At 35.9% G+C, this 27583-nt stretch overlaps 2 protein-coding genes and 1 long non-coding RNA gene across 3 annotated transcripts; 1 reads left to right on the top strand and 2 right to left on the bottom strand.

The window, feature by feature from the left end:
* Positions 1–624: 624 nt before the first annotated feature.
* On the bottom strand, positions 625–17452 carry LOC127497250 (uncharacterized). Its single transcript, XR_007925487.1, has 3 exons — positions 17222–17452; positions 9709–9756; positions 625–708 (listed from the first exon to the last, which is right to left on the bottom strand). It is a non-coding gene; the product is annotated as an uncharacterized LOC127497250 (long non-coding RNA).
* On the top strand, positions 2707–7181 carry scxb (scleraxis bHLH transcription factor b). The gene is made up of 2 exons (XM_051865600.1): positions 2707–3612; positions 6087–7181. The coding sequence occupies exons 1-2, from the start codon at positions 3049–3051 to the stop codon at positions 6123–6125; spliced, it is 603 nt and encodes a 200-aa protein (XP_051721560.1). The 5' UTR covers positions 2707–3048; the 3' UTR covers positions 6126–7181.
* Positions 17453–20726: 3274 nt separating the features above from the next.
* zgc:194210 (uncharacterized protein LOC794982 homolog) lies at positions 20727–27532 on the bottom strand. The gene is made up of 14 exons (XM_051864553.1): positions 24953–27532; positions 24629–24690; positions 24408–24440; positions 24269–24322; positions 24069–24128; positions 23911–23946; positions 23251–23295; positions 23092–23130; positions 22963–23004; positions 22769–22813; positions 22631–22672; positions 22451–22528; positions 21523–21858; positions 20727–21441 (listed from the first exon to the last, which is right to left on the bottom strand). The coding sequence occupies exons 1-14, from the start codon at positions 24958–24960 to the stop codon at positions 21224–21226; spliced, it is 1098 nt and encodes a 365-aa protein (XP_051720513.1). The 5' UTR covers positions 24961–27532; the 3' UTR covers positions 20727–21223.
* Positions 27533–27583: the final 51 nt, after the last annotated feature.

Genomic DNA, 27583 nt, shown 5'->3' with positions numbered 1-27583 from the left:
CGGAAAGAAATCTTACATATTGCACCTTTAAAGGAAAACCGGTCACACATGATGATGGCAGGACCCATGTTTCCCCACAGACCCCCAAATATGATGACCCCCTTGAAAAAGACCCCCTTCCTAATATATACTGTAAAGAAAGCCATATATTGTCATGCATAAAGACCAATTTGAGTGAAGAAAAAGCCTGATAATATGTTTGCCAAATTAAATAATTGGCTTTTATATTATTACTATTCTGAAGCCAAAGCAAAGTATTCAAATATAATATGGAAAATACTGATTTTGTATTAACTAATCTAATCTTTTTTTTACTCCTTATTACAGTAATGTTAGAAGTATAAAAAAAGGAAAACTTGTTTAACCCAACTCAAATTTAATTTGTATAGTGCTTTTCACAATATTGTCCAGAGCAGTTTTAAAGTACATAATACAACATATTTTTTCCTCTCAAATTTTAATACACAATATTATTTTTGTCTATATTATATTATATTATATTATATTATATTATATTGATTCAGGTTCTATAGGGTAAGATCTGTCAAAAAAGCTCTGATGGGCATAGAATTCCAGAAGTTTCTAAACGGTTCACTTTTTCCATTTCAAAACCCCACTGACCTGCTTTGCCGTCTGAATTCTTTGGCTTCCGAGGAACGGGACGATTACGGCATGGAATTTCAGTGAAGACTGACTTCATTTCTGCTCCTGAAATAGAGGGGTTGGAAGTCAGAGGCAAGGCCACAGAAAGGCAATTACCAGTCAGCAGTGGAGAGATGAGTTAGATGCCAAATTATTTCTCCCATTTCTACTGAGGGGTTGAGCTTATGTGATCTACTCTAAATAGCATTGCCCCATTTCAGAGAAACCACCCCAGTCTATACATCTAACTGATGAGATCACAATTCATTACTAATTAGACCTCTGGCGTGACACGTAAAGTGATATGCATGTTAAAATGAGACAGCTGATAGGGTCTCTCCTTTTGTGGTCTCTCTCTCTCCCTCCACCCCTAAATCCATCTCCTCTTACACTAAATGAGCCAGCTGCGGAGGCCCTGTCCTGTCAGGCGTGGTTGCTGCCTGCTGGCCTGTCCCCAACTGTGGCTAGACAGCGGAGTCCCCCGATAGTTGACTGGACGTACGTCCGGCAGACATCCATAACAACCGTCTGCAGTTCTGAGCAAAGGATTAGTGATGGATTTTGACAGTTTCCCAACCCATGCCAGAAGAGTTCAACTACACAGGGCACAAGAATAAGGGCACTTAATGCTAAGATGACGTTTTACCACAGATGTTCCAGAGAAAGTAATGATAATCAGATGTAGGGAAGAACAAACTACCGATCTGTTCTGATTTATTGACATCAAGTTTCAGCATACACAGCATTAATGCAATGGGCTTTTGCAAGTTTGTAAGTTTTCATACTGAAGTCTGTTATAGTTACTATTTTATCTAAATGAGTCATTCTTGTTATGCAGAACTTTTCTGCAAATATCAAATCGCATTTCTCATTAACATTTAGATATTTAAACATTTAGATATTCAAATAAAACTGCAACAATAAAAATAACTAGCTAGATTACCTAATTACCTTAAAAGTCCATAGATATTGTCATCAGTTCATACTGCCATTAAGCCTATGGATTTTATGAATCATCTTATATTTTGAGGTCTTAGATGGTTTGTCTCATTCTAAAACATCCCATCTGGTTTGATAGAATTACAGAAGTCGGGTTCAAAAGATTATTTAAAAAATATCAAAATTAACTTTCAATTGAAACTCATTTAAGTTAATGCTCAATCCCTTACTGGGCAATTGCTAACTTCAGGAACAGGAATGACCAGAACCCTAAATATAAGTGCATTAGGATCCTATAATGGTTGAAAAATGTTTAGATCAATAACATAACTTTTTTGGCAACGTTTGACAAGAATGGCAAATGAAAATGTCAGTGTACCTCTAACAGTCATACAGCTTTTCAAACAACCAATCCACCTATCGCCTCCACTCAACCATTATGAGCGTCATTATGTGCTTACAGTGAAAACTCTCCCCAGCCCAGGGCACTTCCTGTTTAATCAGCACTAGAGCTGCTAGTGGACAATCTCCATGCGCAAGAACCAATATTATGAATGATGAAGATTATTACTATTATTAAGAATGTTGCATAATATCCTGTGATATTACCCCTCAGCAACTGTGCAATCATTTGTCAGGCCTCCTGTGACTGTGGTGCCAAAGGCAAAACGATCTGGGCTAATGTCCACAGCCTGAACGCTGTATTTAGGTCCAGATTATATTGATTCATGAGCATCTGGCTCTGACGATTCGCGTTTTTGACAAAGAGTGAGAGAGCGCAGACAAAAAATGGAGAGTTAATGGACTGAATTGAAAATTCAGTGTGAAAGGAATAAAAAAAATGTAATACACTGAAAGAAACGAACCAATCTATCACACTGATTAATCTTCTGTGGAAGCACTTCAGGGTCACGTTTTTAAAAAAAAATACTAATGTGGAGTGAAAGAGACAGAGGGAGAAAGAGAGAGAGAGAAAGGTCCTCGTTTTCTCTCATTCCTCCCACTTGCTCACTGGATTTCACATCTATGGTGGTTGAAGGGAGAGCGAACCCCAGCCACACCCCCTCACTATAAATCCAAGGCATAAGGAAACGCTCAGCTGAAATCACACGTGGAACTGAAGGATCTGGAGCTCACAAACCCATTTACACACACATATGCGCGAACATACAGAGTCTGGGAGGCGGCTTGGCATGCTGTTAGCCTAAATAACTGATGACAGTGGAGAGAAGAGCATTTCTTATGAATGAGTGAGTCAGAAGTGGCATCGCTGGATTGGTTGGATCCTTCAAGCAAAACTGGTTTCAGGAGCTTGGACTCAAACGACACCATAGTGTGTCCTGGTGCCTTTGTGTACGATTAGAAATAGGGACTGAGTTCATTCTTGTGTTTGTGTAGACTAGGAATACTCTGCGCTCTGGTGCGAGGTTGAAAACCAAGGTCCGGGTGTCCTGTAAGGTGCTGAGCATGTCTTTTGCAATGGTGCGACCAACCCCAGGTCATTTCTTGTGCTCTGAGATCAGCATGCATTCCGAGGATGACGACAACGGCAGCGAGGGTTCTGGATCCGAAGACAAGTCCTTCCGTATGGCCAGCCACAACTACGGTGCCTTTAAGTTGGGTGCTCGCAAAAAGAGGTATAGTTGCCGACCGGTGGCAGTTCCTACTGAGATCCGTCCACAGATCGTTGAGGTACGGCAGCGGAACGCCGCAAATGCCCGAGAGCGGGATCGCACGAACAGTGTGAACACAGCGTTCACCGCTCTGAGGACACTGATACCCACCGAACCAGCCGACAGGAAGCTGTCCAAGATTGAGACGTTGCGGTTGGCCTCCAGCTACATCTCGCACCTGGGGAACGTCTTGCTAGTTGGAGAGGAGTGTGGAGATGGCCAGCCCTGTCTCAGGAGCTCTGGAGCCTTGTATCATCACCACCACAATCTCCCGAAGAGCTCCACACCCAGCCCGGACTCAGAAAACTCACAGCCCAGACAGATCTGCACCTTCTGCCTCAGTAACCAGAGACGGCTGGTGAGTAGCTTGATGGAACGTAGCTGTCAAAATGTATGAGTTTCCTCTATTTGCAGTCCTTTAGCCCTGATAGAGTCCTGTATCATTTTAAAAAGTATCATTTTTTTCAGTTCCACTTTCTGATCATTTAATTTCTCAACTCTACAAGTGTTGCTGATATTGCCTTAAAAATACCTTTGTTCTTATCCACGTATTGTTGATTTTGTAAAGCTGCAGGAGGTCAGTGCTTTGTTATTCATTCATGCCATTCAGAACATTATCTGAGATTTAAAGAGATAGTTCACCCAAAAATTTAAATAATTCACTTTCTCATGTAAACTTGTATGACTTTTTTTCGTGAAACAGATATTTTGAAGAATATTTCATCTGTTTTGTATCCAAACAATAAAAGTGTCCAAAACAACATTGGACCCAACTGACTTTTTTTTTGCACAGACAAAAAAACATTTTTCAAAACATCATCTTTTGTGTTCTACAAAAGAAAGAATGTCATGGAAAAGAAAGTCAAGTTTGGAACGAAATGAGGGAGAGTAAATGATGAAAGAATATTAATTCTTGGGTGAACTGTCTCTTTAAAGCGCTGTTTATCATAATTTTATAGTGACTGATACAATTAAATGTTCTGAGTGTGCAATTGACAGATAAGCAGATATTTATGCATAGTTTTTGAGCTTACATTAGCATAATTTCTTGATGTCATCAGATCATAAATACAGATCATTTTGGCACTAAAACTTGGCAAAACCCTTAATATGCTTGGTCTGACTTCAACCACATTAATTAACATTTACCGCATTCTAAACTAAAGTGTTTACATGACCCACTGTGATGAAAACAAATGATTCATTTGGCTCTAGACAAAACTTTCACAGAGAGGTACACAAAAATGACATGAACACACTCTGCACAGGCTGCTATGCGTCTGGTGTGTTTGTGCAGTGCACTAGAAACATCTGGTCTATTCCCCTGACAACATGAACGTCTTCCTGCGCAGTTCATGTATGTCCTGAGTTCCACCAAAGCCTTCAACACCCTCATTATCATTACGAGGACTAATCCTGAACAGACTCTTTAAACACTACAGTTTAATGAAAACACTCTAGATTCATCCTTTCATCTAGTATTTCATATGCTGTTACTGAAATAATATGGTTGTATTTGATGGGCCATAGAGGATTATTTATTTATTAATAAAAATTTCATCGGCTGCGACCAATTAAGGAGAGCTGATGAACTCAAACTTACAATTTGTCAGTGTTTAATGCCAAACATTTAAAATACTTTGTTTTATCAGCTGAAAGCACTTATTTTTATGTCATTTTATTGAAGATTCATTTTTTCATATATATTACCACAGGTAAGGCTCAAGTACCCCGTCATAAACACCAAAACAGAAAATTAACTTACTGCAGTGAAAAAAATATTTTGAAACAATTTTCAGTCAGAAATTGCTAGTAAATTTCACAAATAATTGCAAAGAAATGGCAAGCAACACATTTCATCAAACAAGGAATTTTGAAGTAGAAAGTCTAAAAAAGTATTTTCTTCTAAAATGTACTCCAGTAATATTTGAAACTCAAAATAATATTTTTTTTATTACATCATTAAAAAAAGAAAAAGAGGCTTGGAACGCTGCTCATTCAAAAAAAATTAAAGAACTGAAACTAACAGCTGTATAATTAGCATTATCATCAATATTATTAAAATGAAATCCACACAAACTGAGAAAACTTTCACTTTTTGTTTGTTTTTAAAGCTCAATATGTTAAGCAAATATATATATATATATACATTGACAAACCTAATTACAATGTAATAATGTATACATGTAATAATGTAATAACAATGTAATATATATATACATATATACATTGTTATATTACATTGTTATTACATTTTATATATATATATATATATATATATATATATACACCATTAAATTACATTATATATATGTAATAACAATGTAATTTCCCCCGGGAGAAAATAAATTATTATTATTGACATTATTTCATTATTTCTATACTTTTAAACTCTATACTATTTCTACTGCCATTCAAAAAATATGGACTACTAAGCGAGCAGACTTCATGCTACTTATTCACATAAAGAAGGCACCAAGCACCACACAAAAACGCTACAAACAAGTGCCAATGCAATGGCACCTCACCACACAGTGCCTACTGATTAATATGTACCAGGTGGATCTGTGACCTGTGCCTAAAGATGACGTTATGGTAAGCGATCAGATTCCCTAAATGAGATCTATCTTTGAGATGGTCCTGATTGCGATTCAGACCTGTTGGTAATGACGGTCAGAGTTCAACTGCTCATCAGTGTCCTAATGTGTTTAAAAATCTAATGAGATAATTGTTTGTATGTGTCTGTAAAATGAATGGATGTACAAGATGTATAAAGACCCTTTAACCTACAAGCTAGTCATTCTCTCATCACTTTGTTTTCTTTTCTTTCAGAACAAAGACAGAGAAAGAAAAACTGCGTTAAGGAGTTAATGATGAGGAGAAGAGAGAGTAAAAGAGCGTTCCCATCACATCTATCTGAAGAAGCGTGCCTGAGCGAACTGCACATTTAGTGTAAATTTCCTGTAAATGATGTTTAATTAATGCTTAACTTACTGGTGGACGGCATTATAACGGACAGCTACACTGCCTTTCTGCATTTCCATATTTAGAAGCCAAGAACTGTGTGAATTTAATCATAACCTCTTTATTTTTGTGTTTTATACAGAGGTGATATACTTTTATACAAACGTGAAATGAACAAAAGACTTTTGACTAACACTATGAGGATTGTAATTTAAAAACAGGAAAAGAAAAAGATACAAAAGAAAAGAGGAACTTGTAACAACAGCTAAATTTCAGCTAACCAGTACAAACCCTGTTTGTGTCCTTCTGGTTTTGTCTATAGACTATAGTGTATATATTTTATATGCACTACACTGAACTTTACCTATGCTGACGTCTAAAAAACAAGGCTTTTCTGCTATCAGAGCACATTCCTACAGTACGAGCAAACATCAATGTTAAGAAGTTTTGAAAACCTGTAACATAATTGTTGTTATTATTATTATTTATTTATGCCAATTAAACATTAAAAACATTGTATACGTCAGGGTTGCAAAATATTGAGTGTGAAATCAGACTGTGAGAGGCCTGGAGGAGTAACAGAGAAAAAGAGATTGAAAGATGAACAGGGAAGGGAAGCAATACTAAGTCTGGTTCTGTAAGTATAGTCTAGATGAGATCTGCAGGTAGATTGCTGCTGGCAGACAGTGTCCTCTACTTTACCTCTGACCACAAGCTCTCACATATACACACATACACACACAGGCAAGTCTGGGACTTGCATATTAGGAACCTCCCTTACCAAATGTTTAATGTAAATGCCTGTCCTGGGTCATCAGCATTACCTTGCCCTTGCCCTACAATTGTCATTCAAAGTCAAATAGATCAAGAATTAATTGCACTGAATTTCTCATCAACAACCCTAAGCATTTAACCTTCCGGCTACTTGAGCTGCTGTATTTATTAGTATTTATTAAACAGGAAACTGAAGCGACCAGTGATTGATTCTTTCTAAGGCCCACACCTGGTATTGACTATATGAAATTAAACCTATAAACTCAGGTCTTTACCTATTAGGTTTTCACCTGATTTCTAATTCAATATATTAACCATTTACTGTTAACCATATTAGCTGTGAAAGACCATTTGAATAAATAGTCAATGCTGTAAAGCTCAGTAACGTATCCATCAATATGAACAGCACTTAAATTGACAAAATTAATTAACAAATGAAGCATTAAATCCAACAGTGAAAACATTGATAATAATAAGAAATGTTTATTGAGCACCAAATCAGGATATTAGAATGATTTCTGAAGCATCATGTGACACTGAAGACTGGAGTAATAATGCTGAAAATTCAGCTTTGTCATCACAGGAATAAATGACATTTTAAAATACATTAAAATAGAAAACAACTATTTTAAATTGTAATAATTTTTCACAGTGCTACTGTTTTTACTGTATTTTTAATCAAAATAAATGCAGCCTTGGTGAGTATAAGAGACTTCTTTCAAAAACATTTTTAAAAATCGGTAACCTTTTAGTTTTTAAGGTACAATTCTCACTATTAACTATTAACATGCATATCACTAGGATATTGGCTGTTTATTAGTACTTATAAAGCACATATTAATGCCTTATTCTGCATGACTATATTCTACATCCCTTAATCCTACCCAATACCTAAACTTAACCACTACCTTACTAACTATTAAGGGTCCCACTTAATATTAGGTGGCCTTACCTACTATGTACTTACATTTAAATTAATCATTTGATACAATGCACTTATTCATACATGTTTTTACATTGTACTTATATTTTGAAAATACCTGCATGTAATTCAATCTGTAATTAATTTCTGTAATTACATTTATAAATACACTGTTGACTCATCCCTTACGAATTAACCCACCCTATTAATTACGAATTAATACCACCAATCCTGTCCCTAACCTTACCTGTATTCCACCTCAATAGCAGCAAAAGGGTTTTGCAATACAATATGAACACAATAAGCATATTGTACTTATTTTTTGATGTAAGTACATAGTAGTTAAGGCCGCCTAATATAAAGTGGGACCCTATTAAGCAGTAATTAGGAGTTTATTGAGGCAAAAGTCGTAATTAATAGTTAGTTATTAGTGAGAATTGGACCCTAATCTAAAGTGTGACCAAAAAATCTTACCGGCCGCAAACCTTTAATTGTAGTGTATATTCTTTAAACTTTATAAGACAATTAATCCTACAAAGTGTATAAAACCTCATATCCTATGAGTTTTATCAAAATTATCTAAAACACTGACAACTACATAAATGTCAAAACTGTGATTTTCTGTAGCGCTGAGTGAGACTATCCCAAGAACGTCAAGCATTGTTCTCGGCCTCGTCTCAGTAAAGTCTCCCACACTCGGTGGATCCCTCTGTTCAGCTCAATATAGAGTCTGTGAACTGTAACCGGTCTAGTGCTCTCAGATCATTTAACTCACTCCTTCCCTCTCCATCTGCTTCTGTTATCCAACATCAACAGCGCTTTATCATCCCCTGTGGCTGGAGACGGCACTGTAGAGACTAGTTGTCATGGCAACAGAACTGGTCCACTAATACCATTTTCTGCATGGAAATTGATCTAAAAACTTGGTCCAAAAACTAAGGTTAAAGGGTTAGTTCACCCAAAAATGAAAATAATGTAATTTATTACTCACCCTCATGCCGTTACACACCCTTAAGACCTTCGTTCATCAAAAATACAAAAATAACGACTTATATAGTGATGGCTGATTTCAAAACACTGCTTCATGAAGCTTCGGACCGTTATGAATCTTTTGTGCCGAATCATGATTCGGATCGCATGTCAAACCGCCAAACTGCTGAAATCATGTGACTTTGGCGCTCCGAACCACTGATTTTACACAAAAGATTTATAACGCTCCGAAGCTTCATGAAGCAGTGTTTTGAAATCAGCCATCACTATATAAGTCGTTATTTTGTATTTGTGGCGCACCAAAAATATTCTCGTTGCACCAAAAATATTCTTGTTGCTTTAGAATATTAATATTGAACCACTGCACTCACACGAACTGATTTAAATATTTTTTTAGTACATTAATGAATCTTGAGAGAGGAAATGTCATTACTGGCTATGCAGGCCTCACTGAGCCATCGGATTTCAACAAAAATATCTTAATTTGTGTTCCGAAGATGAATGAAGGTCTTATGGGTGTGGAACGGCATGAGGGTGAGTAATAAATGACATTATTTTCATTTTTGGGTGAACTAACCCTTTAAGCTGAATGGTATGAAAAAGGGAGACACTCTTTGGGACAGTGTCACAGTATGAGACAGAAGAGTAAAATGCCTCTTTAGCTCAAATGGTAACTAGCATAGCATACTGAAAACATCAAAGACATTTGATTCCTAGACAATATACTGTACCTTAAAATCAATACAAGCGGCTTCGTATAAAAATGTCTCCTTAGAAAGTATTGTAAAAGTAATAAACACTGACCTGCACACTGGATGTTGTTGGATACTGATGTCAGAGAAAGAGTCAGACCTGTAATTAAAGACATCAGAAAAGTATTAGAAACTTTCCACTTGCGATGAACTCCACCAAAAATGCAAAAACGTGTATGACCTAAAACTGATCTGAATGATTTCATTCTAAGTACAATACAAAGCCTTGAAAAATTCTCTAAGTGGAATAATACGTGCCCTAAATATCCTAACCAGCAGCACCTGCATACTGAGGAGGGACAGGGTTTGAATATCATCATGTCATTCCTTTGGTAATGGGTTTGGATTCACCATGTTTTATATGGTCCAACTAAAAAGCCAGTAAGATTCAAAGGATCCTGTGACACTTCACAATATGTGTCAATTAAAATACTTTGTCTGTTCGGTATTAGTTTGAGCTATTGGATTTCAAATGGATTTGAAGTACATTCTGCTGTCTTTTTAGGGTCCCACTTTATATTAAGTGGCCTTAACTACTATGTACTTACATTTAAATTAATCATTTGATACAATGCACTTATTGTGTACATACATGTTTTTACATTGTACTTATATTTTAAAAACACTTGCATGTAATTACATCTGTAATTAATTTCTGTAATTACATTTATAATTACACTGTTGACCCATCCCTTACACCTTACCCCTACCCTTAAACCTACCCATACCACCAAAGCTTTCCCTATCCTTACCCATATTCCACCTCAATAGCAGCAAAAGTGTTTTGCAATTCAATATGAACCCAATAAGTACATTGTACTTATTTTTTAAGTAAGTACATAGTAGTTAAGGCCACCTAATATAAAGTGGGACCCTTTTTTGCATTAGATCTGTTTTGTTTTCTGTCAGAGTGTTTATGTATCTGTCCATATCTCAGGCTTCTGGTAAAGCTTTCACAGATCCAGCAGGGAGTCTTGTGAATACCACAGGACAGGAAGCAGTAAAGCAACTATGGAATGACAGGTGTCCAAAGAGCCTGGCTGGTGTGCTCCAGCACTCTCTCTCTACACGCACACACCTGTGGGAGAGAGAAAACTCCTTTTCTGTGACTTGAGTTTCTGCCAGCTCCCTCTGTGTCAACATTTCTACAGTCAGAAAACACGATCCTGTCCACTTATACCTGTTTTCAGCTAAATGTTTCCTGCTGGAGAGGCTAATATTGAGCTGCTATTGTTGAAAAGGGCCTGCTAATTTGCGCTCTCTTAATGCAGGGTTACACAAAAACGGTTGAGCATGACTAATGTGGCAAGTTTTCGTCTGCCTTTCTGTTTTGAAATGAGCTCTCAAGTAATATCAAAATAATCATTTCCATGTTTGAGAAATACGCATATACAAAATATACACTGGCCCACAAAGTGACAATTATAAACACTTTAAAGTAACAAAAGAAACTATCAGAATGTCACTGCATTAGATACAAACCATGTTTAAGTGTGGTATGTTTTGTTTTCCCAACTTATACAGAAGATTTGCATTAAATTGATCAAAAGAGACAATTAGGACTTTGTACATTGTAACAATAGATTTCTATTTCAAATAAATGCTGTTCTTTTGAAGTTTAAAGAATCCTAAAAAACTGTATCATGGTTTCCATAAAAATATAAAGCAGCACAACTATTTTCAGCATTGATAATAAATGTTTCTTGAGCATCAAAGCAGCATATTAGAATGATTTCTGAAGGATAATGTGACACTGAAAACTGTTATAGCTGCTGAAAATTCAGCATTGCCATAACAGGAATAAAGTAAATTTTACATTAAATACAATAAAATACAAAAACAGTTACTTTAAATATCTAATGTTTCATATTATAAAACGGTTAGTTCCTGTCCTTGATTCTGATTGGTCAATAGCTGTGTTTTATTCACGAAAAAAAAACACGGCTATGACCACTTCACCCAACAGTTCTGTGTATCACTACACAACACCCTTAGCAACCACTCTTAGCAACGTAAACTGTTTGTTCTCAATTGATATTGTTCATTGAAGCTTACTGTATTATGTAGAAGAAGAGTATTGTGAGAAAGAGATCGATTGAACGAGTTTATTACCTGCATTCAGATTTAGCATTTTCCTTCAGGTCAGTCCTATGTTCATAATAAAAAATATGTTTAAATGTCCGCTGCAATATCTTGTCCTTTTAACAGTTAAGGGGTTTTCCCATGACTGACAGCGCTAGTCAAAGCATTTGTCAGTTGCGTCTTGTTCTGTGTTCACAACAATTCAGTCTTTTCAATGTAAAAGTCTTCGCTACTGACTGACACACTCTTTTCCGCCATCTAATGGCGTAATAATGTAACTTCTGTTGCCATTCACGGTCAGGGACTATTTTTTTCCGGCGGAAGGAAGGCTTTTAGTGATTTTACTTCATGAAAGTTGCATTGATACATATTTTTTGGCTTTAATATTTGTATTGTGTGGTAACAGTTTTATAAAAGCAATAAGATATGAGAGGCTGTGCTGTATCGTGAATAATTCATGGCTGAAGGGCGTTTTTCAGTTTTTACTGTATTTTTGATTAAATAAATATAGCTTTAGTGAGCATTGTTTCAAAAACATTTTTAAAAACAACAAACCAAACTTTTGAACGATAGTAATAGTTTATTACTTATAAAAAAATAAAATTTAGAAAATAATCAATTATGAAATGAAATCATTCATTTCTGAGTCTGACTAGCCCGACATTGTCTATTAATATGTTATTTCTCTATGAATTCAACTATTACTATTTTAGAATTGTCTTATTTTTAAATGACTTCTTTCATGTACCTCTTCCCCACAAAAAAAAAAAAAAAGTTTATTTAAAATGTTTATGTTAAATAAACAAAGTCTTATCAAAATGACTATCTATGACAAACCGTTTTATTTCTTTTCAGTTAAATATCAAGCAAATTTGGCAAAAGATGTTAAATGAGAAAACATGATCCATTACGTCAAGTATCCAAGAACTTGAATTCCAGCGACTTTCCCTCAGGTTTTAGTGTGCACCTCAGTCTTGACATCTGACCCCTGATATCACAGTGAGGAAGAGGATGAGGACAGTGATGGTGAAGGTCAGTGAGGGAGTTGGACTTTGCAGCTGCTCCTCTCTCCTCATTTGACTTGCCTTTGGAGAATAAGTTCTTTTTGGTTTTACAGCACTCCTAATCCATACACACACTTTTATGCCCAAACATGTGTTCTCAAGACCCAGACTTTGATGCATCCTAAGGCCCCTCTCTCCTTCTATACCTCCTCCCCTCTCTCTCTCTCTCTCCATCCCATCCAAATCCTCAACTCAGAATGTGAGTTAACAAGTTTTGATTGTAAAAGAAGCCTTGAGATCCTAAGGGCCAATCTGTCAGCTCCCTGTGGCTCACCACAGAGCCATTGGCTTCATAGCTGAAAAAAGAAAGGGAAGAGATTGAGAGAGAAAGACAGAGAGAGGGGAAGAAAGAGAAAGGTGGTATAACCCAGTCCCAGTAGCTCAAAATCAAGACTTGGTGTACTTTGTCCCGTTCAATTGGGCCTAGAGTTTAATACTGGAAAAATCTTCCTTTGCTGTCAATCAAATGCTTTAATAAAAACAAAGTATAACATTGCGGTCTTGCTCACTCTCTCTCTGCCCCTGGGAGAGTGGAAATGCGAGGGGTGCCTGCGGAACTGTGAAAATCCCTCCTTTTATTGCCATCAGCCTGCAATGGAAAATTGGGTTTGCGGAGGGGCCCATCTGTTGGACATTAAGCAGCCACCTGGAGCTTTAGCCAATCATGAAATTAAACATGAGTATTAAAGAAAAATGAAAAATCTCCACTCCCAGACATGTGGGTCACCCAGTCTTTGCCGCATTTAATCAAATTTCCGACAAGAAGCAAAGGCTTAGTTCACAGGGTGTCACCCACCACCCCACCAGTAAAACCACTTCTGTTTTTCCTGGTTTTAAATAATAAAAAAAAAATTGGTATATATGACTATTAGTCTAAAAGGTCTTCAGAAAGAGGTTTATAAGGAACACTGCACAAAAATCTTTTTCTTACTCAGTAACTTTGCCTTGTTTTCCCTTAACAATACCTAAACATACTTAACAAATTTTACTTGAGAATCAAAATGAAAGAGAAAACAAGTTTATTCTTTGACTCTGTAATAGTTTTTTAAACATAATCTTACCAAATTTTTAGAATGAAAATAACTTCTCTTAAATTAAGTTAGAGAATTAAGTTATAATAATTAAGTTATGACATATTCTCTGAGTCTGTATTTTATGTAATTTCGGTTCTCAGGTTAATTTATCTTTTTTTTAAAGACATTTATATTTTTAAATGGTAATTAAGGTAAATATTTTTTGCAGAGAGAACAGTTAAGGTTAATTGTAGATGCAGTAATGCTGTCTTTACGGGCTGGTTTCACAGACATTAAAATTTAGTCCCTGGCTTAGGTGCATTCTCAGAGCAGAAACACTATTAATAACATTTAGGTCCATAACTAAGCATAAACCTTATTTGAAAAACAGTTCCTAAGACAGCTCTTTCTCCAAATGTATATCAAAATGCTGCACTAAATAAGCATGGAAGCGAAGCTGCAAGTCTGATTCTTGGCAGTATTCTTAAGTTTTCAAATTATTAATAAATGTAGTATATTTTGTTTTATGATAGATACATTGACTTCAGTGATTTGGAATTTTGTATGGAAAGATTAACAAATTGGGTATTTCTTCAGCTTTGGCCCTGTGGACTTGTATTAAAAAAAAAAAAAAAAAAAAAAAATCTTTTCACACTTCAACTAGTTTATTTAAAATTTCTACTAACGTCGTACATCAGAAGAGAATTAAGTCATTTTTCTGAACCAGAAAATATCATGTAGTGTTTGTTCACATTCTGTGGTAGAAACTTTAATCATTTTTTGGAATTAAATGCAGGACTGCTTTGTCTTTCCAAGAATAATTTCAAAGCTAGCTTGTTTTGCATCCAAAATACACACAAATTAACAACTATCTTATCTTGAGATGGTTTTTCACTATTGGCAATAATATTTTATGATAGATTTTCATGTTTTGAGATTAAACATCTAAATAAAAAAATTACATAAATACATAAAAGTACAAAAAAGTTGTTTACAAAATGGCAAAAAATAAATGAGGCAAAAACATTTCCAAGACAGTTTTAAAGTGGCTTTCATATAACAAAAATAAATTAGTTAGTTAGACGTAGTTGAAGAAACAGCCAATTCCAAAAAAAAAAAGCACAATGGAATTGAACTCAAAAGTGTGCAGTCAGCAAATATCTCTGAAGCTCTGAGCCCAGATGTAGAGTATAAAAATAAACCAAACATAAAGATATTGATCAGATCCTTCAATGAGTCACTTTAAAGTACTGATGAGGGATTCTGGGAGTTATTTCTTACAATACCCCCAATCCACAAGACCCCCTATACCCCCCCCCCACCCCCCTCCCCCCAACGCATTCATTTTATCCATCATTTAATCTCTGGAAATCACTGATTTTACTCCGACAGGCCCTGAATAACGTGCTTTTGTGTGAAGGCTCTCTGAGAGGTGGTGGAATTGGATGAAATTAGTCTCTCTCCTCTCTTCCTTCTCCTCTTTCTACCTCTGCATCTCCTTCCCATTCCCTGTTCCGCCTGGAAAAGCCATTGCAGAATAAAACCCCACTTCCTCCCGCAGAGGCTGCAGCCAGACATGAAGCGGTCACACATGTTCCCTCTCACTCCACATAGACGGAAACAGCTCTCCATGGTGAACATACACACATATTTGCTCACACGGATGATCTGGTGTGTGGTTCGGCGTTAGGTCTGAGGACAAATTGCATAGGGGGTTCTGGACCCAGAGCCGGAAGATTTCAGGGGTTTGAAAGGAACCAGACTTATTGGCAGATGGTCAGCTATCCAGCAGTCATCATGGGAATGGACCTCAAACGAGGCATCAGTCATTCATTCTTACAAACTCATGATTTGGATTTGGATGTAATCGAGATGTAATCGAGACTCTATAGGATAACCAATAAACCCATCAGTTCTGTCACCATCAAGTCTTAGTCATAGTATTTCATGTTTCAACAGTCTCATTATTCTTGTTGGGTTTTTAAAAAAAAAATGCAAGAAAATTCCTTTTGATGTAGTATCTATATTTATCCGTCCAATGTGGTCACTACATGGTCTTGTAAGCAGGGCCAACTGGCTGATTTCTAGTAGCTATAAATTCAGAACACGAAACATTCGACATGCAGTTACCATTTTTCCAATGAAACACTAAATAAAACAGACTCCAGAGTGGTCCAATTAAACCTGAGGGAATGTATACACATTCCATATTTACCTGAAATATGATATAACGCGTTTTTATAAAACGGTTAGTTCCTGTCCTTGATTCTGATTGGACAATAGCTGTGTTTTATTCACGATAAAACACGGCTATGACCGCTTCACCCAACGGTTCTGTGTATCACTACACAAAACCCTTAGCAACCATTCTTAGCAATGTAAACTCTATGTTCTCAATTGATATTGTTCACTGAAGTTAAAGTCCCTTTAAGACAAGTCATTTCACTCGGCGGCCATCTTTGAAATGCCTCTCGGGCATTCAAGTGCAGCTCCTATCTCTTTGAATGGTGAAACATCAAATTCTCCAAAGCTGTTTGCCAAGCTTTCCATTAAATTTCATATTTGAAATCACCAATGAAATCTGACAACAACTGTCTTATAAGTTTTGTTTCTAAATGCTCGAATCATGACAAAAACGGTATTTTTCAGGCTGGCTCAAGCTAATGCGCATGCGCAGTCCTAAATGCGCGTCGGCGATTGGCTCTTATTTAGAAGGCGGGACTTATTCCGCCATATTGCGCGCTGCACTTTCTCCCATTCAAAACAGTACGAGTGACGCGTCTTGTGTTATTCTATAGTCTTTGTTGAAGCTTACTGTATTATGTAGAAGAGTATTGTGAGAAAGAGATTGATTGAGCGAGTTTATTACCTGCATTCAGATTTAGCATTTTCCTTCAGGTCAGTCCTATGTTCGTAATAAAAAATCTGTTTAAATGTCCGATGTATCATCTTGTCCTTTTAACATTTAAGGGGTTTCCCGTGACTGACAGTGCTAGTCAAAGCATTTGTCAGTTGCGTCTTGTTCCGTTTTCAAAACCGTTCAGTCTTTTCAATATAAAAGTCTTCGCTACTGACTGACACACTCATAAAGATAGTCTTTGCCGCCATCTAATGGCGTGAAAATGTAACTTCTGTTGCTGTTCACGGTCAGGGAATTGATACATATTTCTGGCTTTAATATTTGTATTGTATGGCAACCGTTTTATAAAAGCAATAAGGTACTCGAGGCTAGTGCTGTATCATGCTGTATCTCCGCTTCACGTCGTGCCTAACAACGCCCTTAAGCCGTCACGATACAGCACAGCCTCTCGTCGTACCTTATTGCTTACTTTTCGAATATCATCGAGGCAGTGATTCGGCCGTAGGCAACAATTGAATAAACAAAAAGAAAATATGTTTAACTTACATTTTAGACACAATAAGCCCAGTAACTTTGTCCATTTTAGCTCCGCCAAATCACACCAGTTGACAGAACCAATCGTCGCCTATCTCCGAGCAACACACAGTAGTGGTGTTCCTGAATGAATCAGTGTTCAGAACGAATCGTTTGAGTGAATGATTCAACTCACTACACGAAAAGTCACTTGTTTGCCATATACTGGCGCAGCGAGCGATATAAATAAAAATATATGCAAAAACAACCTACACAAAATACTGACACGATTTGTCCAAGATGGTCACTAAATAGGTTGAATTCAATACACTAAAATGAATTTAAATACTAACAATCCAGCGTTTTTGCATCACAAAGTGGTTATCGTTTGGCTGGTAACCCCCTGCTTGCTGGTAGATGCCTTTACACACTGCAGGTAAAAAGCATCTTTGTTCACAATCTTTGTTCACAAGTTTTGTTTTGTTTTTCATTATACTTTTATTTATGAGAGAGAAGTCAGTAGCAGAGAGATAAAGAGAACAGTGAAACAGATTGACAAAAAAGAGCAGACAACCACAATCAAGAGAGGAAAATTTCCTTATTTGACTGCTTTTGGTTAAATGGAAAAAAACGGTGAGTTGTGTCTCAGAGAGATTTAAATAGGTCCCCACAATTTTCCAATTTTATGAAATATGAAACACAAACTATTATTGACTTATTTTATATGTGGCTTAAATATATTCAACATCAAACCGCATTCAGGTCTGTGTATCCGACATGGCCTACGACCAGCTGGATGTGCTGATCAGTGAAGCACTTGGTTTTACAGGGCTCAAGTCCCAGGACAGAACCTCTATAAATGAGGAATCTGAAGAATGTAGAGCACCGTGGTTGGTGTTCTTGGACAGGGTTGACAACTTTGACCCATAAAAAAAAAAACACATGTCTTTTTTTAAAGGCTATTTTTGGTCTATAAAGAGATTGAGTACTTGCTAATCGTCTGCTTTCCTGATTTACTGTATAGCTTCACATATAAAATACCTGTGCAGACACATATTTATACACAGGACACTGGAGCTGCACTGTGCTGTCCCAAAGGCTTCATCTAAGTGATAGATCTTTCTGGAGATTGATTTAATGCACACAAGATGCGTAACGGATCAACATCTTTTTCATGAACAGTGTCATAGTATTGGAAGGTAGATTCGGAGACTGTGAAGGTTGAAATAATTATCTTACTATCAAAAAGTGACAGATTTGTATCACTGTACATTATGCCGATGTCCATTGTTTGTGTTATACTGAACTGACAGGCTTTGATGTGTCAGATCAGTTGCCCCTTGTCACCTTCCACACGTGGGAACTATTGCTGTAAAGCCGAACGAGATGACAACATACAGCATGACTCCTAAAACTGGGTGGTTGCCATGAGTACAAGAGCTGTTCAACGTTGTTACAAGGCCTTAAATCATTTTAAAGGATGCTTTAAAGGAATATTTCAGGTTAAATACATGTTAAACTCAGTTGACAGCATTTGTGACATAATGTTGCTTTCCACAAAGAACAATTTCGACTTGTCCCTCATTTTCATTAAAATCGAGGTTACAGTGAGGCACTTACAATGAAAGTGAAAGAGGCCAATTTTTGTAGGTTTTAAAAGCAGAAATGTGACCCTGGACCACAAAACCAGTCACAAGGGTCAATTTTTTTAAATTGAGATTTATACATCATCTAAAATAATAAATAAGCTTTCCATTGATGTATGGTTTGTTAGGATAGGACAATATTTCGCCAAGATACAACTATTTGAAAATCTGGAATCTGAGGGAACAAAAAAATCAGAATATTGAGAAAATCGCCTTTAAAGTTGTCCAAATGAAGTCCTTAGCAATGTATACCCACTCACAAAAATAATTTTTTGATATATTTACAGTAGGAAATTTACAAAATAAATGTGATGCATGTAATCTTACACATTAAAATCATGTTAAAATTCACATTGTTTAAGTTTTACTGTTGAAATAGTGATTAATTTACCATTTACAAATTGGCCCCATTCACTTCCATTGTAAGTGCCTAAATGTAACCCCGATTTTTTTTTTTTTTTTTTTTTTTTGAAGGATAAGGAGAGATAAGATAAATACATTTTTGTGGTAATCAACATTACACCACAAAGTACTGTAGATTGACCTTAACTTGTATGGAACCCGAAAAGTTCCTTTAAGGACCACATTAATGCTTTTCATAACAGCCTGATAGGAAGTTTTGTTTCACATGATCCATGTCTCTCATTCAACAGGATTTGTAGTAATTTGATGGTCTTTTTGAAGATTAATGTGTCTTCAGTATTGCAGTGCAGAGATCGATAGGCCTGCTGGACCAGCCGTGCAGCTGTGAGTGGAGCTGTTATTTCACAATTGCTTTGAGTGAGAGTCTCTTGTAAATCTCTTTAGACATGCTGACATCTCTGTCACGATTACGAGTCTGAAAAAGACTCTCCGAGGCCTGGTAGAGTTGATGAAGCCTGCCATAGTCGAGAGACTGCTTGATTTATGACCCCGACAGAACGGCATCGAGCCAACGGTACCTGAAGCTCCTTGCATATACAGTCAGTTGGACACTGATTGTGAAAACCCACCAAAATCCACACCGTAGGACAAATAAGCACCCGTGGGAATGAGATTTATATGATAAATGGAGAAGAGAGCAGGATCTGTCTGATAAACGGATAGGAAAGGTGGATCTGGCCGAAGTATTAGACACACTCATCACCATCGAGTCTATAGAGCTGCGAGCTGTCTTGTCAAAGTTGATAAATACTCTCTATTTGTCTGTCTAAATCTACGCTGAGAGATTTAATCATTTAGCTGTGTTAAATCAATGATAGACTCGCAGCAAGCCGCTCTGTGTGCCCTGGGACTAAATTTAGCAGCAAAAGCACCGTTGCTAACCTCTGACCTAAAAAAAAGCCATTTAAATCTTTTAAAATACTGTTAGTGGGACACAAATCAGTTCAGTGGAACGAATGGAACATTAGCAGCCATTAACTGCATATGGAGGATGTTTAAAGTCGGTGTCTTATGTCATACATATTGCTACTTAAGGTGAACATTGGTAAAGTGGGACACTTTTGGAAATGTAACTTTTAATTAGGATCCAAATGCCATATTACCTGACATTTCATACCATGACATCTCTTTAGTCAAAAGTAAACATTACAAAATAGTACTGGGAAGGAGAACACTGAAAGCAATAATAATAATAATTGTTGTTGTTGTTATCACTAATCTATCTATTGATATATCGATCTATCTATCGATCCATCCATCCATCCATCCATCCATCTATCTAGCAATCTATCTATCTATCGATATATCTATCGATCTATCTATAGATCTATCAATATATCAATCTATCGATATATCTATCAATCCATCTATCTAGCAATCTATCTATCTATCTAGCAATCTATCTATCTAGCTATCGATATATCTATCGATCTATTGATATATCTATCGATCCATCCATCTATCTATCTATCTATCTAGCAATCTATCTATCTAGCAACATAGGCTTAGGACATATAGCTTAATATATAATTTTATAAAATCAACTTATTTTAAAAACTTCAAGTTATTTCTCCTTAAAATACCATTAATATTTTATTCTCTGCTCACTAAAATGCCTTGTGCATGATAAAGTGTTCTTACCAAAATGTGTCAAAAGGAGACTGTTTCAAAATCATAAATATCTATAAAACTCAAATCCCACAATATCATAAAACTCTTATTTTATTTATGCAATGACAAACAAACAAAAAGATATCCAATCAAAATGACATTAAAATCATACTGTCAAAAAAAAAAAAAAAAAGAGAGAAAAAAGAAAGTAAGTTCTACAAAAGTACATGATTTTCTACAGAGGAACTGCCACTTGATCTTCCAGCCTCTCACTGCTGTTGTCCCTGTCCAAAACTTCACTGTTCACTCTTTCTGGACTATCTAAATCCAGCTGTGCTCTTGGGTTGTTGGATGCTCATACGCTTTTGGTGGGACATATTTTCCTCAGCTGGTTCTGATAGCTCATTGTGTCCTTTTGAATCTTCTGGTCCACATTAGGGGCATCCAGACTGTTGTTCTCTTCCATGTGATGTTCAACAGATGTTTCTGTGCATCCTGGGATCAGATCAGCCAATTCCCTGCTGTCGTCCAGTGTGGCCTGGTTAGCAGCATAGTTTAGTTTTGCTTTGATTCCTGCATAATATTTAAGCAGAGTGTCTCATTAACAGTGATTTCTCAATGAAATTTATATGGGAGGATTTATATTGGACTGACCTGAGATTTGTCTCGGAGATCTTCCATGACCACCACCACGTTCTTCACTGTCAGTATCAAGGTCTGGTCTATCAGGGGTGTCCAGAAACTCTGGGCTGTCTAAATCCATTGCTCTTTTGTGGCTCTCCTGCTGGTGTTTGTCAGCATCATGTGGTTTACCAGCCTGGTCTTTGAGGTTCATTCTACTGGCATAACTCTGAATTATGGGATGAATCTCTTTCATAAAGTCTGTGACCGCAGTGTTCTGTTTTTCTAACATTTTCTGGATCCTTGGGGGTCGGTTTCTCCCGTTCTCCTCAGGTCTGTCCATTTCCTGACTACCAATGTCCTTCATCACTGCCAAGCATTATAAGACGATGCACATATTCAGTAAAAAATACAGAAAAAGATACCCACTTTATTCAGTGAGGAAAAACTCCTGACTTATTTACAATCCTTGTGAAATCGAAATTTGAGTTTTATGGCTTTTATTCCATGTCTGTTAGCTTTAAAGCTAAAATTCACATTTAACAGAAAAACACAATTCAAATGTTTAGGTTTGGTAAGAAATTAAAATGTTTCTTATAGAGTCTTTATCCTCACCAGGCTGCATTTATTTTGCTCAAAAATACAATACAAACAGTGACACTGTAAAATATTATTACAATTTAAAATAACTGTTTTCTATTTTAATATATTTTCAAATGTAATATATTCCTGTGATGGCAAAGTTGAATAATCAGCATCATTACTCCAGTCTTCAGTGTCACATGATCCATAGAAAGTTTGTTCTTTGCAATAGAAATCTTTTTTAGATTATAAATGCATTTACTCTTACTTTGGTTCGATTTCATGCATCCTTGCTAAATCAGTTTAATTTCTTTCAAAAAACTGACCCCAAAATTTTGAATGCACTGGCAGATTTGATCACATGTGTAAAACTACATACCTGTTGCTTTATTGATTTGTTTGTTGGAGCTCTCAGTCAAGCCTATTTCCATGTCAGACCTGTCTATACTCATACTCTCTATATTTAGATGCAATAAAAATCATCTTTAATATTATATCACATCAGCAGATACGTGTACAAACAGTAGCAGGGTAAGGAACTGATGGAAATATCGCTTACCTGCTGAGTTTGCATAATGCTCCTGTAATGCTTTGTGAGTGTCTGTTGACAGGAGTGTGTAAGTAATTAAGTATATAAAAGTATAAAAACACAAGTTTTAGCATTACTCCAACAATCACATCAAATCCTACAGCTTACCTGTAAGTGTGGTCCTCAGCTGTAACCTCTTATAGTTGTCACCCTCTGAAACAAACAGTATTCAAAATCAGTAAAATATCTGGAGTGTTTTTGTCAAATAACATACAAGTGTTAATTTTTTTTTGATAATCTAACAGGCTTTGAAAATAAGAGTTCCATTCATGCATGCACAACTATATAATGCAGGCCTGTACCTCTGCTGTCTTCTGCTGATGCTCTTTCAGCTAATCTGCTGTCTGTTTAAAAAGGCAATTGAGAAATAATAAATATCTAAATAATATATCCTATACTTTAACTTTATTCTCATCTGTTTTCCTGATCACCTGAGTTGCTGCTTTCAATGGATCTCTCTTCAGCAACATCTTAGGAGAGACATGTTAGAGAGGTCATATATGTCTTTACAAATCAAGACGAAATAATATTCAAATATCAGCTTTTTTGTTAATAAATTATAAATTGGATAGCATGAATTGTTCATTTACCTGCAGGTTCTACCAAGTTTGGTTCAGGAGTTGTGTTGGAAAAGTCTAAAATAAATAAATAAAATACTTTATTAGACACATATATATATATACATATATATATATATATACAGTCAAACCAAAATTTATTCAGACACCTTGAACATTTCATTCATTAATACAGTTTATTCACTATAGTTTAAAAAAAATGGTAATAAAATATGACAAGATCTCAGAGTTAAACTGTGTCAGAAAAAAATAATCTAAATTATGTCAGATAACACTTAAGCAAAACATGGTTCAGGTCAAAGTGTCTGAATAATTTTTGGTCCCAAATTTTTATCAATTTTACTGGTAGTCCACTGTATGAAGAATTTTTGGGTATAATATGTCACAGTTTACTTTATTTTGCTATCCTCACTTACATAAATAAACTATAGTGTCCTGCACCCACTAGTAAAAATATATCAAAAATGTAAAAAATGTCTGAATTTTTGGTTTGACTGTATATACACATACACATACACACACACACACACACACACACACACACACGCACGCGCATTTCTGTTTCAATCCACATATAATTTATATATTTAAGCAATATACCAAAGTGAAAACTTTTTTTTGTAAACAAATATACTTAAAAAAAATAATAATAATAAAAAAAATAAAACATACCAGCAGAGATCACAACTGTTTCTGGGGCTTTACATTCTGTAAATAGAGGCATACTTTTAGCTAGGTCTATCAGTGATTACCTAAATCAACAAACATACAGGTCTGAATATTAGCCTATATCACTTTTTTCTTGTTGCATCCACCGTCTAATCACTCACCTGCAGTCGGACCTGTTGGATGCACAGGATCCAGAATCCTCACAGTTGTTAGATCCATTTCTAAGGAAAAAGGGCTCCTGAGGTCAGAACCCAATAACCAATAGCACAGCTGACTGTTTTCTGTTTCTCATATAGAGGATTAATAGCACTTCCCTTCACTTCCATACAAAAGAATCATCATATGAAGGAACAATTCAGACCTGAGAGCTGTGGTGGTTCAGTATGGTCAGGAGACAGATTCATTTCAAGTGCATCTGAGACAATGTACAAAACGGTAATGAATAAGTAAAAATTAGCATGAATTTAAAATTATTCAATTTATTCATTAAACATGCTCACCCTTCAGGAAACGTAACAAATCTTCACTCCCTTCTAAAATACATAGTGAATAAATACAATTAAAATGTAATGAATTATTTTAGAATTATTATAAAAATTTATAATGAAAACAAAGCAAATAAATAATTGTTCAAAACATAGTCGTAATTAGAATACTATATTGTCTAAAACTTTGTGTAAAATCTCAAACCCATAGTAGCACAAATAACATGACGATTTACCTCTCATAGCTGCTGAATACACAGCATTTATAAAGACTAGAACAGCCAGGGAGCTGTTGATGCTGAGCCAGGAGAGAGAACGGGAGGGAAAATTACAACATTTTCCAAATGTCAATGTAAATGAAACATAAACACATATTTAATTATGTTGAGCTGTCGCTCTCATCGTTCAATATCATTAATTTTACTCCAGCAGTCATAAAAAAGCCCTACATATTTGAACACTAGTAACACAGATCTTGTATTTTATGGTGGAAAAAGCTGACTAAACATATCTTAACTAAATAAACCCAAAAAGAAGAAGAGAGTAGTTTGGTAACTTACAGCTTCATATTGAGTACCGGTGTCCTTTCTAAAGGGCTCGTGTGTCATTTGTGGCTTTATATCAGTGCAGGTCGCTGATCTGGACAATAGGTCATAGATGAGTTACGGAGACACTGGAGATGAGGGCTGAGAAACCAGCAGACCTGCTTTGCTCTGAATAGCAGGTGTGTTTTATAATAATAAGGGGATGCATGGCTGAATTTACCCCATGGCATTTCCTTCCTTTCACAGAGATCCACTGAAAGAATCTGTTTGTGTCATTGTTAAGAAATAGGAAACCTTTAGATTAAAGGCTTTTCATTTACCTTATAAACTTCACATAGGTGGGTTTTAAAGTAACAGATTTTTATAAATAAAAAAAAAAAACATGATTATTGATCTCTGTCTATTCAAAAGTGATTATAAAGTGTAGGATGAGGTAAAGAGAGACACCTTCTGATCATTTGTCATATAATATACAGATAAAGCAGTATCATTTAAAATGCTTCCTCAAGCACACATAGACCCACAATTTCAGTCACAAAATTTTCCAGCAAACTGTGATACCTTAATGTAGAGACAATTACTTCTTTTAAGTATAACAAAATTCAAATGGTTTAACCTTCTAGACTTAACTAGGGTTAGGGTAAGGAATTGTGCACCCCCTGAAACTATGTCAGAATGATTTCAAATTTTAGTAATGGAAGAATATGCACACAATGATAAAGCAGCTTAATAAGAAACATACAATCAATTAAGTTTCAGTGTCCCACCGTACCTATATTAAACATATATATATATATATATATATAGAACATCGGTAAAATTTCTCTTTTGTTGAGATGTATAATATAAAAATACCTTAAAGATAGAAATAACAAAAACATTCCACTAGATTATGACATTCTATATGACCACTAGATGGCAGAAAAAGCTCAAGAAAGGTCCAACGCAGGGGTGCCCAATCCTGCTCTTGGAGGGCAACTGTCCTGTGAAGTTCAGCTCCAACCCCAATTAAACACACCTGAACCAGCTAATTAAGGTCTTACTAAACATAATATAAACTTCCAGTTAGGTATGTTGAGGCAAGTTGAAGCTAAACTCTGCAGGAAACTGGCCCTCCAGGACCGAGTTTGGACACCCCTGGTCTAACGTGTTGGAGGGCTAAATTTTGCTGTGCCACAACCGTGCAAAAACCCATTTGCTCCAAATAAAACAAAATACAACAGCTCAAAATGCTCTGGCACTTTCGAACAAATTTAAATGGCGTAGCTATGCATTTGTCTATTTAATTGTAAAGTTTCTAGTCATTTTAATGCTAAAAAATGTCAAATTTTCCCCCCCTCAAAATAGTTTTTATATCGTACTGGCTAGTACCAGTAAATTCCAGATAACAAAAAACAAACAAAGAGTGTTTGAATCTGTGGTGAATTAGTTGAGTCTCGCCTTAGTGGAGGAGCATAGCGGAGTGTGAAAAAAAAATCTTTAGGCGAAAAGTTAAACCTAGTTTTCAACGAAAGCCAACCATCGTTTTCCCCCTTTTTTTATTGAATTCCATAGAAATGTGAGGTAGCCTCTGTTTTCCCATCTGACTTCAAACATACCATTCACTGTATTAGAGAGGCTGCAATAAACGTACAGCTGAATAAAGCAAGTGACATGGTCTTTTTTCCCTTAAACAATATATTTCCTCTTTTAAATGATTTATAAAACAAAACCAAAAAAAAAAAAAAAAAATCTCTGCAAAAAGTCTCTATTGCAAACTTTAAATTAATTTACAATACAGTAAGATATTTAGATTTTACCTCTTCACACTGAACACAGGCAGAGGACAAATAGGAGTTCAGCCTCCACTACAGAGCTAGTCTTTAACATTGTATTATTTCACTAATAGACAAGACCAAACGTAAGAACAATTTAAGAAACACTTAAACAAGAATTAAGGTATTAAATAATTCAATTTGTCTAGACAAGATACTTTGAGAGTGACAAACCGTCCATATATTTTTGTTCGTACTTCAATTAGCCAACCAATGGCAAACCACAGTAAAACACAACATGCAATTCTAAATTCATATTTCACCTGTTTAATTGGTTTAATCGTGGGGTAGAAAGAGATGTAATTCACTGAACAGTCACCTCTCAAAAAAAAAAAAAAAAAAAAAAAAAAAATTACAAAATTTCTTCATAGTATCAAACAAATGTCTGAAACTTATTAAAAACAAAAGACAACTCCATTCATACGTACACTCTCACACAAACACACACACACAGAACTGAAGGTAACACAAAAATTGGCATATTATTGATTGTGTTACTCAGCAATTGGTACAAAGTCCTTGAACAGCAACTAGTGAGAGTTCAACAAGATCCGGGACCAAATTAACCTGCAATACACACAGAACCAGCACAGCTGAAATGAAAGAGCTTCCATTATTGGTAAGAGAATGTTTTGATACACAATGATCGAACAAATCAGAAATATTACAGTAGTTTTGATTGAATCTGGCCTTCAGTCCGGATGCAGAGCTGAAACACAATGTAACGGGAGGAATCGTGACTCTGGTGCAAATGCTCTCTCCAATGCGAAATCAGCTCTCTTGTCTCAATCATCATATTTTTTCAAATCAAGCAAAGGGGATCTGAATCTTT

Source organism: Ctenopharyngodon idella, chromosome 16 (genome assembly GCF_019924925.1).
Source record: "Ctenopharyngodon idella isolate HZGC_01 chromosome 16, HZGC01, whole genome shotgun sequence".
NCBI lineage: Eukaryota > Metazoa > Chordata > Actinopteri > Cypriniformes > Xenocyprididae > Ctenopharyngodon > Ctenopharyngodon idella.
Note: the sequence above shows the minus strand (reverse complement) of the source record. Positions and strands in the feature narration are given on the sequence as shown.

Bases quoted from the DNA above. Each gene is read 5' to 3' on its own strand.
- zgc:194210 (XM_051864553.1), bottom strand. The intron at 24,441-24,628 runs GTAAATCGTCAT...TATGTATTTTAG, and splicing joins GTATTCAGCAGCTATGAGAG to AAGGGAGTGAAGATTTGTTA. The intron at 21,859-22,450 runs GTATGTAGTTTT...AATGCTTGGCAG, and splicing joins ACAAATCAATAAAGCAACAG to TGATGAAGGACATTGGTAGT.
- scxb (XM_051865600.1), top strand. From the start codon at position 3,049: ATGTCTTTTGCAATGGTGCGACCAACCCCAGGTCATTTCTTGTGCTCT. The intron at 3,613-6,086 runs GTGAGTAGCTTG...CTTTTCTTTCAG, and splicing joins TCAGTAACCAGAGACGGCTG to AACAAAGACAGAGAAAGAAA.